General features: G+C 46.9%; 1 protein-coding gene across 1 annotated transcript in view; it reads left to right on the plus strand.

Annotated features, from left to right (window-relative positions):
* LOC126109470 (tenascin-X-like) overlaps positions 1-12,057 on the plus strand; it is a 124,880-nt gene that overhangs the window by 21,032 nt on the left and 91,791 nt on the right. The window contains exon 2 of the mRNA XM_049914498.1: positions 5,172-5,298. Within this exon, the coding sequence (XP_049770455.1) occupies positions 5,172-5,298 (127 nt within the window). The remainder of the gene's footprint in view (positions 1-5,171; positions 5,299-12,057) is intronic.

Below are 12,057 nucleotides of genomic sequence, written 5' to 3' on the forward strand. Positions count from 1 at the left end.
TCGATGACGGTTTGGATGTACCGTGCACTATTCAGTGTCCCCTCGACGATCACCAGTGGTGTACGGCCAGTGTAGGAGATCGCTCCCCACACCATGATGCCGCGTGTTGGCCCTGTGTGCCTCGGTCGTATGCAGTCCTGATTGTGGCGCTCACCTGCACGGCGCCAAACACGCATACGACCATCATTGGCACCAAGGCAGAAGCGACTCTCATCGCTGAAGACGACACGTCTCCATTCGTCCCTCCATTCACGCCTGTCGCGACACCACTGGAGGCGGGCTGCACGATGTTGGGGCGTGAGCGGAAGACGGCCTAACGGTGTGCGGGACCGTAGCCCAGCTTCATGGAGACGGTTGCGAATGGTCCTCGCCGATACCCCGGGAGCAACAGTGTCCCTAATTTGCTGGGAAGTGGCGGTGCGGTCCCCTACGGCACTGCGTACGATCCTACGGTCTTGGCGTGCATCCGTGCGTCGCTGCGGTCCGGTCCCAGGTCGACGGGCACGTGCACCTTCCGCCGACCACTGGCGACAGCATCGATGTACTGTGGAGACCTCACGCCCCACGTGTTGAGCAATTCGGCGGTACGTCCACCCGGCCTCCCGCATGCCCACTATACGCCCTCGCTCAAAGTCCGTCAACTGCACATACGGTTCACGTCCACGCTGTCGCGGCATGCTACCAGTGTTAAAGACTGCGATGGAGCTCCGTATGCCCCGGCAAACTGGCTGACACTGACGGCGGCGGTGCACAAATGCTGCGCAGCTAGCGCCATTCGACGGCCAACACCGCGGTTCCTGGTGTGTCCGCTGTGCCGTGCGTGTGATCATTGCTTGTACAGCACTCTCACAGTGTCCGGAGCAAGTATGGTGTGGCGAGGACGCCGTTGCCGCGGATTACAAAATGGTTCAAATGGCTCTGAGCACTATGGGACTTAACATCTGAGGTCATCAGTCCCCTAGAACTTAGAACTACTTAAACGTAACTAACCTAAGGACATCACACACATCTATGCCCGAGGCAGGATTCGAATCTTGCGACCGTAGCGCTCGCGCAGTTCCAGACTGAAGCGCCTAGTACCGCTCGGCCACACCAAAGCGTATATCAGGCGCCCTCTACTCTGTGTATTGATAAATTGACTCAAATGTTTTCTACGCAAATGTACGAATAGATATATTATAATACGACACCAGTTTTTGTGTGTCACAGATTGGTTTACTTTATATTATGGCACGTAATGTAATATACTTTTACGAATTTCACGAGTTGACTACAGAACATTAGTTATTATTTTATAATTAACACTATAATTGTAACTCTTTTTAAATGGAATGGTTCCGTTTTATGTGATTTATTGTCACTTAAATTTATGTTAAACGAAGGTGACTAGTAATTACTATAATTAACTGTATTAAATGCCGTTGATCGTCGCTGGGGGTGTTGCCGTCTGTTCACGTGATCTCAGTACGCTATTTACGCCCATACGAAGGGTTCGTCCCGCATAGTTTCCTGCCGTTATGTAGACAGGAGTTACACCACCAGCAGTCGACCAATGGGTAACATATTTTAAATTTACGTAACTTTAGCTGTTGTATAATGGCGTCTTTCTGACGGATATCTATAATTTCACAGTGTAAACGCCCAGAAGATGACCCCTACGTCGGGTTGAAACCGGCTGGTGGTATAATAATAATAATAATAATAATAATAATAATAATAATAATAAATACGATTAATACTGTTTTTGAATTATTAAGTAATTCAGCAGCTGCAATTCAAGAACATCACCGACTGAAAGGATTACGGAAGGGTCCTCTTTCTACACTTGCTGTACGGAGCGTGATGTAGTACTTCGAATCAACTGGAGATCTTGGAATCGCTCCGGGAAGAGGCCGATGACCGGTTGCGCCACAGGTGGTTGATGGAATCGTTGTTGCTATGACAGACAACGCTGCGCGCAATTCCCGATCGTCAGGCAATGCAGTTGTTGTGTCACGACTGTTGGTCAACCCGTGGTCCACTGTACGGAAGGTGCTTCGAACCATTCTCAAGTGGTATCCGTACAAGATCCATATCGTACAGCAGCTTGCACCACAGGACTTGCAACGACGTGTTGACTTCGCTCTCCACTTTCTGGAAATGATGGAAGTTGACGAGGTCCTGGACCATCTTACGGACGGACGAAGCTCATTTTCATCTGACGGCTGAGGTGAACTCACAGAATTGCCTGTGTGGGTATCTTCACCCCGAGTCACTGTGCGTGAAGTTCCTCGGTATGGTGCACATGTCACCGTATGGTGTGGCTTTACGGCTACGTTCGTAATTGGCCCATTCTTTTTTTGCACAGGTTGCCGCTCAAGGACCAAAGACTTGCAGTGTGACTGGCCAGCGTTACTGCGATATGCTTCGCCAGCATGTCGTATCCGCCCTACAGGAAGGAGGCGCATCAAACTCGACGTCCGCAGCTCGTGGTCTCGCTGTCGCGTTCTCGCTTTCCGAGCACGGGGTCCCGGGTTCGATTCCCGGCAGGTTCAGGGATTCTCACCCGACTCGAGATGACTGGGTGTTTGAGCTGTCCTCATCATTTCATCATCTTTCATGAAAGTGGCGAGATTGGACTGAGCAAATGTTGCGAATTAATATGGCGCTGATAACCGTGCAGTTGAGCACCCCGCAAACCAATCGTCGTCGAACTCGAACAGTTTTCATGAAAGATGGAGCCCCACTGTACATCATTATTGAAGTTCACCTGCTTCTCGAAATATATTTGGAAATAATCGAATTATTAGCCGACGATTCCAAATGCTTGGCCGACACGATCACCTGATCACAGGTGAAAAACAGGGTTTTCCAGGTAAACTATCTCACATGTGCTGAAGTGCTGCATATTGACAGAGGTAGCCAGCAGATATACAGACATGATTCGTTCTCCTGTATAGAATGCAGTCCTGCGCTTTGACTCTTCTGGACGCTGATGGGTTCCATATTGAGCATCTTTCGTAGCAGTAATGGTACCGGTATTTAATGCTATGATGAACCGTAGCAGGACAGTAAAAGTGTTTCAATTGAATTTATTCTGCATTATTTCTCATCCCAAGGACCTTGACATAAATACCTGGTTTGATACTCGGACGGTAATGAGTTTACGTGCTACAATGTGTTAAATAGGGAAAGTTTAATTATAACCGCCCAGTATACAAGGTGGTTCATTGATAGTGACCGGCGCAAATATCTCACGAAATAAGCGTCAAACGAAATAACTACAAAGAACGAAACTTGTCTAGCTTGAAGGGGGAAACCAGATGGCGCTATGGTTGGCCCGCTAGATGGCGCTGCCATAGGTCAAACGGATATCAACTGCGTTTTGTTTTAAACAGGAACCCCCATTTTTATTAAATATTCGTGTAGTACGTAAAGAAATATGAATGTTTATTTGGACCACTTTCTTCGCTTTGTGATAGATGGCGTTGTAATAGTCACAAACGTATAAGTACGTGGTATCACGTAACATTCCGCCAGTGCGGACGGTATTTGCTTCGTGATACATTACCCGTGTTAAAATGGACCGTTTACCAATTACGCAAAAGGTCGATATCGTGTTGATGTATGGCTATTGTGATCAAAATGCCCAACGGGCGTGTGCTACGTATGCTGCTCGGTATCCTGGACGACATCATCCAAGTGTTCGGACTGCTCACCGCATAGTTACCTTATTTAAGGACACAGGAAGTGTTCAGCCACATGTGAAACGTCAACCACGACCTGCAACAAATGACGATGCTCAAGTAGGTGATTTAGCTGCTGTCGCGGCTAATCCGCACATCAGTAGCAGACAAATTGCGCGGGAATGGGGAATCTTAAAAACGTCGGTGTTGAGAATGCTACATCAACAACGGTTGCACCTGTACCATAATTGTATGCACCAGGAATTGCATGGCGACGACTTTGAACGTCGTGTACATTTCTGCCACTGGGCACAAGAGAAAGTCCGGGGCGATGATAGATTTATTGCAAGAGTTCTGTTTAGCGACGAAGCGTCGTTCACCAACAGCGGTAACGTAAACCAGCATAATATGCACTATTGGGCAGCGGAAAATTCACGATGGCTGCGACAAGTGGAACATCAGCGACCTTGGCGGATTAATGGATGGTGCGGCATTATGGGAGGAAGGATAATTGGCCCCCATTTTATCGATGGCAATCTAAAAGGTGCAATGTATGCTGATTTCCTATGTAATGTTCTACCGATGTTACTACAAGGTGTTTCACTTCATGACAGAATGGCGAGGTACTTCCGACATGCTGGATGTCTGGCACATAGCTCGCGTGCGGTTGAAGCGATATTGAATGGCGTATTTCATGACAGGTGGATTGGTCGTCGAAGCACCATACCGTGGCCCACACGTTCACCGGATCTGACGTCCCAGGATTTCTTTGTGTGGTGAAAGTTGAATGATATTTTCTATCGTGATCCACCGATAACGCCTGACAACATGCGTCAGTGCATTGTCAATTCATGTGCGAAAATTACGGAAGGCGAACTACTCGCTGTTGAGAGGAATGTCGTTACACATATTGCCAAATACATTGAGGTTGACGGACATCATTTTGAGCGTTTATTGCAATAATGTATTTACAGGTCATCACGCTGTAACAGCATGCATTCTCAGAAATGATAAGTTCAAAAAGGTACATGTATCCCATTGGAACAACCGAAATACAATGTTCAAAATTACCTACGTTCTGTATTTTAATTTAAAAAACCTACCTGTTACTAACTCTTCGTGTAGAATTGTGAGCCGTATGTTTGTGACTATTACAGCGCCACCTATCACAAAGCGAAAAAAGTGATCCAACTGAGACATTCATATTTCTTTACGTACTACACGAATATGTAATAAAACTGGGGGTTCCTGTTTAAGAAAACGCAGTTGATATCCTTTTGACCTATGGCAGCGCCGTCTAGCGGGCCAACCATAGCGCCATCTGGTTTCCCCCTTCAAGATAGACGAGTTTCGTTCTTTGTAGTTTTTTTCGTTTGACGCAAATTTCGTGAGATATGTGGCCCGTTTACTATCAATTGACCACCTTGTATAGTGGTGCAGTCTTACAGTGGAATCATCAAGCGGAACAAGAGCAGGTGACCTGGTACCATTCCTTTTCTGTTGCAGGCGACAAGTGCCCTACACGTACACCGGCTACTCAGGACGCACCTACGTGTACTACGAGAAGTGCTGGTGGGTGTTCGGGTCGTGCACGAAGTACGGCTACCGCACGTACTCCTACACGCGCTACTCGGTGAGTAGACTCGCCTGTTATCGGCACCACTTCACACTCGACCATCGTACATGATGGGTCCAAGTTTACCCAACAGGTGTGCCAGCTGCAACGTAACCGATAGTATATTGCACTTTTGTAGGTTAGTATAAAGCTCAGTGACATCGACATGCAGGTGAACCAATTACGGTTGTCAAAATAAATGTTGCATAGTGATTTATTGTCAATATCTTACTATTAGTTATCTATCTTGAGCTGACTGTAATTTAATTAAAAGAATTAGACCAGACACGTTTCGTTTCGGTTTACACACCTCAAAAAATGTTTTGCATCACCGCAGATTCCAGAATTCCTAAAAATAGACGTTGACTGTTGCTATTGTATGACAGACACAGTCCCTTTCACTGTTCAGAGATGTCACTAAACCCGCCCAAAGATGTAAACAACCATCCATGAGGAGCGCCTCTTTGACGGAGGGGTCCGACAGCCGATCACTTCCAGTCATTCCACCAGGAAGGAAGTACACGGTGCTGTGGCCTTCTCCACCAGACATCACAGCACCTAGAGGATCAGCAACCAAACTGACAGCTTGCAGCCGCGGGTTGCCCGCCTCGCAGGCACACCGAAGCACTACACAACCGACAGGCAATATTGATGAACGGCCACAGCAACAACACCACAGCAAAGACACCAGCGGCCACCAGGGGCCACTACCAACCCAAATAAACATAAGGAAGACGTCGCTGCAGATCCCGGAACTATTTTCACACGTCAAACCACGTGATGGAAAATAGTTCCGAAGTACTCGTCCGCCGAAGCGCTATAAAGGCCGGCGCAGTTCATCGACCGCCAGCCTCCATCCAATCCAAAGCCCACAACCGCCTCTGACTCCTCAAACTCCTCTCTGGCCGGACGTGGGGGTTGCACCCCTCTACCATCCTCCACACCTACAAATCCTTAATCCGTCCCATCCTCTGTTATGCCTGGATATCTGCCCCCCCCCCCCCCCCCAAATTCTGTAAGTCCCTCCAGATCCTTGAGCGTCATGCACTCCGCCTCGCCTTCCGTATCCGCCTCCTGTCCCCCACGCAGATCCTCTATGATCTCATTCCTTTCCCCCATCTGCTCCTATTCCTCGAACATATCCGCATCCTCTATGCCTCCCGCCGTCTTGAACCCCCTCACCCCCTGGTTGCTTCTCTCCTCTCCCATCCCCGCCCCCTGCCACTTCTTCACCGTTGTGTCCCCCCTACCCTCCATCTCTACACCCTCCATCTCCTTTCCCAAGGAGGCTTCCGTCAACTCCCCCTCCCGGACGATGCCCTCTCTCTCTCCATTTATCCTTCCTATCAACTCTGATCCTCACTCCCCCTCCTTTCTTCTGTCCTTTCCCTGGGCTCCCTCTTCCCCCCTTCCGTCCTGTTTTATCCCCACTAAACCTCTCCCTACCTCCCTTCTCCCCCCCCAAGTCCTTTGTATTCCCCTCCTCTGCCTACCCCACTCCCTGTCGCGTCTGCCCCTCTTATGGGTCCTCATCCTCCATCAGCCCCTTTCCCGGTTTCCCGCTTCGCTTTTACTCTCCTTTGCCCCCTTTTTTTGTTTTCCCATCTTCTGTCCAGTTTCCCCCCACCTGCTCTCGACTGTGGTATGTCACATTTGCCAACTTTTTAGTGCCATGTTCCAGTGACTATTCAGTGTTGTTCGTCTTTCTCGTGTTGCGAACAGAAACCATGCTGTCGCTAGGTGTGAATTTTATGTCTTTTGCGAACAGAATCCAGACTGTCGCCGTGTTTTTTAATTGTCTGTCTATTGTTTTCCCTGTCTGCTTCGTATGTATTTTATTAGCATCATCATCCCTCTGTTGTTTGTTTTAAGTTCCACGATTTCTTTTCGCCATGTTACTCTTTAAGTCTCCGATTTTATCGCCTGTTTTTCATTATTTATTCTCTTGAACTTTCTCACAAAATCTGTAGGCTGAAGAGCGGCATACTAAGCTGCTGCCAGCCCGCCCCCTTCGGGGGGAATTGAAATTCAATAAAGAAAAAAAGAAAAATAGACCGCCAGAAGACTCGCATAGCTGCCGCCCCGGCAGCCCGGCTTGGATCTTCTCGCTGATCTCTGGATTAAGCTTGGTATATCGGAGAAGTCTCTGGCGGAGACTAGTAGGAAATTATTTCAGTTGTTTTCTATCTTATTCTCGTATGTAGTTGTGATTCGAAGACGGTTCACTGTTTTGTGTTGGTGTTATACTTGGAGAATTTGTTTTGGTTAATTGAACAGTCCAATAAATTGTTTTCGGACTTTGATCGTTAGTTTCTTCTGCTTACGCAGACATATCACACGGCTCGTGTTGTCTGTAGTTCAGCCATGCCTAAACGGTGAATACCGCATTTCGATCGCGTCCGCATTGTTACTTTGTGCCAAGAAGGGTTCTCAACAAGGGAATTGTCCAGGCGTCTCGGAGTGAATCAAAGCGATGTTGTTCGGACATGGGGGACATACATATAGACAGGAACTGTCGATGACATGCCTCGCTGAGGCCGCCCATGGACTACTGCTGCAGTGGATGACCGCTACCTACGGATTATGGCTCGGAGGAACCCTGACAGCAGCGCCGCCATGTTGTATAATGCTTTCCGTGCAGCCACAGGACGTCGTGTTACGACTCAAACTGTGCGCAATAGGCTGCATGATGCGCAGCTTCACTCCCCACGTCCATGGCGAGGTCCATACAATTTGAAACGAGAATCGTCCGACCAGGCAACATATTTCCATACATCTACAGTCAAATGTCTGTTTTGACGTGCCTAGCTGAGGCGTAAAAAAATGGTTCAAATGGCTCTGAGCACAAAGGTCATCAGTCCCCTAGAACTACTTAAACCTAAGAACAGCACACACATCCATGCCCGAGGCAGGATTCGAACCTGCGACCGTAGCAGTATCGCGGCGCGGTTCCGGACTGAAGCGCACAGAACCGCTCGGCCACACCGACTGGCTATTTCAGGTCAATTGCCACTTCTCGCAACATGTAGATATCGTATCTAAATCATTTTGCGATTCGTTTTCGTCATCTGATGAGTTTACAAGACGGTAAATGACAGCATCATATGGAAACAATCTAAGGCGGCTACTCAGATTGTCTCCTATGTCGTTAATATAAATCAGGAACAATAGAGGGCCTGTAACACGTCCTTGGGTAACACCGGATATTACTTCTGTTTTACTCGATGACCTTCCGTCTATTACTACGAAACTCTGACCTTTCTGACAGGAAATCACGAATCCAGTCGCACAGATGAGGCGATATCCCGTAGGCACGCAGTTTGGTTAGAGATTGCTTGTCGAAAGCCTTCTGGACAACTAAAAATATGGAATTAATTTGGCACCCCTATCGATAGCACTTATTACTTCATGGGTATAAAGGGCTAGCTGTGTTTCGCAAGAACGATATTCTCTGAATCCGTGCTGACTATGTGTCAACAAATCATTGTTTTCGAGGTACTTGACAATGTTCGAATACAGTATATGTTCCAGAAGCCTATTGCACATCGACGTGATATGGGTATTGGTGTGTCTTGAGGATTTTTCCAGTCTTTAGGTATGGATCTTTCAATGAGTGAGCGGTTGTATACAATTGCTAAGTATGGAGCCATTGCATCAGCGTACTCTGAGAGGAACCTGACTGGTATACAATCTGGACCGGAGACCTTGCCTTTATTAAGCGATTTAAGCTGCTTTGTTACACCGAGGATATCTACTTCTAAGTTTCTCATCGTGGCAGTTGTTCTTGATTGGAATATTTACTTCGTCTACTTTGGTGCAGGAGTTTCGGAAAGCCGTGTTTAATAACTCTGCTTTAGCGGCACTGCCATTAGTAGCTTCACCGTTGTAATCGCACAGTGAAGGTGTCGATTACGTGTTGCCACTGGTGTGCTTTACGTGTGACCAGAATCTCTTTGGGTTTTCTGCCAGATTCCAAGGCAGAGTTTAGTTGTGGAAATTATTAAAAGCTTTTCTCACTGAAGTGCACGCTATATTTCGAACTTCTGCAAAACTTTGCCAGTCTTGGAGATTTTGCGTTGTTTTAGGTTTGGCATGCCTTTTCCGTTGCTTCTGCAACAGCAATCTGACCCGTTTTGTGTACCATGGGGGATCAGTAACATCACTTATGATTTTATGTGTTGTACAGGGTGTTACAAAAAGGTACGGCCAAACTTACAGGAAACATTCCTCACACACAAATAAAGAAAAGATGTTATGTGGACATGTGTCCGGAAACGCTTAATTTCCATGTTAGAGCTCATTTTAGTTTCGTCAGTATGTACTGTACTTCCTCGATTCACCGCCAGTTGGCCCAATTGAAGGAAAATAATGTTGACTTCGGTGCTTGTGTTGACATGCGATTCGTTGCTCTACAATACTAGCATCGAGCACATCAGTACGTAGCATCAACAGGTTATTGTCCATCACGAACGTGGTTTTGCAGTCAGTGCAATGTTTACAAATGCGGAGTTGGCAGATGCCCATTTGATGTATGGATTAGCACGGGGCAATAGCCGTGGCGCAGTACGTTTGTATCGAGACAGATTTCCAGAACGAAGGTGTCCCGACACGAAGACGTTCGAAGCAATTGATCGGCGTCTTAGGGAGCACGGAACAGTCCAGCCTATGACTCGCGACTGGGGAAGACCTAGAACGACGAAGACACCTGCAATGGACGAGGCAATTCTTCGTGCAGTTGACGATAACCCTAATGTCAGTGTCAGACAAGTTGCTGCTGTACAAGGTAACGTTGACCACATCACTGTATGGAGAGTGCTACGGGAGAACCAGTTGTTTCCGTATCATGTACAGCGTGTGCAGGCACTATCAGCAGCTGATTGGCCTGCACGGGTAAACTTCTGCGAATGGTTCACCCAACAAGGTGTCAATCCTCATTTCAGTGCAAATGTTCTCTTTACGGATGAGGCTTCATTCCAACGTGATCAAATTGTAAATTTTCACAATCAACATGTGTGGGCTGACGAGAATCCGCACGCAATTGTACAATGACGTCATCAACAAAGATTTTCTGTGAACGTTTGGCCAGGCATTGTTGGTGATGTCTCGATTGGCCCCCTTTTCTTCCACCTACGCTCAATGGAGCACGTTATCATGATTTCATACGGGATACTCTACCTGTGCTGCTAGGACATGTGCCTTTTCAAGTTCGACCCAACATGTGGTTCATGCACGATGGAGCTCGTGCACATTTCAGTCGAAGTGTTCGTACGCTTCTCAACAACAGATTCGGTGACCGATGGATTGGTAGAGGCGGACCAATTCCATGTCCTCCACGCTCTCCTGACCTCAACCCTCTTGACTTTCATTCATGGGGGCATTTGAAAGCTCTCGTCTACGCAACCCCGGTACCAAATGTAGAGACTCTTCGTGCTCGTATTGTGGACGGCTGTGATACAATACGCCATTCTCCAGGGCTGCATCAGTGCATCAGGGATTCCATGCGACAGAGGGTGGATGATGTATCCTCGCTAACGGAGGACATTTTGAACATTTCTTGTAACAAAGTGTTTGAAGTCACGCTGGTACTTTCTGTTGCTGTGTGTTTCCATTCCGTGATTAATGTGATTTGAAGAGAAGTAATAAAATGAGCTCTAAAATGGAAAGTAAGCGTTTCCGGACACATGTCCACATAACATATTTTCTTTCTTTGTGTGTGAGGAATGTTTCCTGAAAGCTTGGCCGTACCTTTTTCTAACACCCTTTATATCTCTCAGTTTCCGTCGATACTGTTTGAAATCATTCCACAAGTTTTCTACGTTTACATTATCCGATTGGAAGGAGTGAGAACTGTCTCTTAAAAGCGTGTTAATTTTTTTTTAATAGATATACTTTGCTTTTCTTTTTGATGGTTGTAGGTGTTGCGGTATTCAGCCTAGCAGCAACTGCTATGTGGTCGCTAATCCCTGTATTCGTCACGATACTCCCTATTTATCCAGGATTATTTGTTGCTAAGAGGTCAAGTATGCTTTCGCAACCATTTAAGCTTAGAGTGGCCTCATGAACTAACTTTTCAAAATAATTTTCTTAGAAGGCATTCAGTACAGTTTCGAATATTTTATGCCTAACGCCGGCTTTAAGCGTATAATTTTTCCAGCATATCGAGGGTAGATTGAGGTCAACACCGAGTTCTAGGGTCGGAACTTTAATAGTGGCAACTATTTAATTCCAGCTCTTACAAAATAGATACGTGTTTCAAAGTTTTACTGACCTTCAAAGTAGTCTCCAGCATTGTGTATAACCCTTTTCCAGCGATTTGGAAGTCGTAGGATATTCTTAGCAGTGCCAGTTGTGTTGACAGTTCGAGCGGCGCTGCCTGTTGCCCGAAGGATTTGCACCTGTTCTGAAGCGAATGCCGTGAAGTGTTCCCTTCGGTTTAGAAATCGAGTTGAACTCACGAGGGCTTAAGTCAGGGGAGGGCTTAAGTCAGGGGAGTGGTATAGCACTTAGCAACCCCATCTGTCAAGTCAGTAACAGCTTGCACTGTACGTGCTTGAGCATTGTCCTGCAAAATGACGGTCAGATCCTGCGGAAAGTGTCATCATTTCTGTCTCTATGCTGTTCATTTTTGGAACACAACCTGCGACCAACATAGAGAGAGAAATGATGACACTCTCTGCAAGACCTGACCATAATTTTGCAGGACAATGCTCAAGCACGTACAGTGCAAGCTGTTACAGATTTGTTTGACTGATGGGGCTGATAAGTGCTATACCACCT

Source organism: Schistocerca cancellata, chromosome 12 (assembly GCF_023864275.1).
Source record: "Schistocerca cancellata isolate TAMUIC-IGC-003103 chromosome 12, iqSchCanc2.1, whole genome shotgun sequence".
Classification (NCBI taxonomy): domain Eukaryota; kingdom Metazoa; phylum Arthropoda; class Insecta; order Orthoptera; family Acrididae; genus Schistocerca; species Schistocerca cancellata.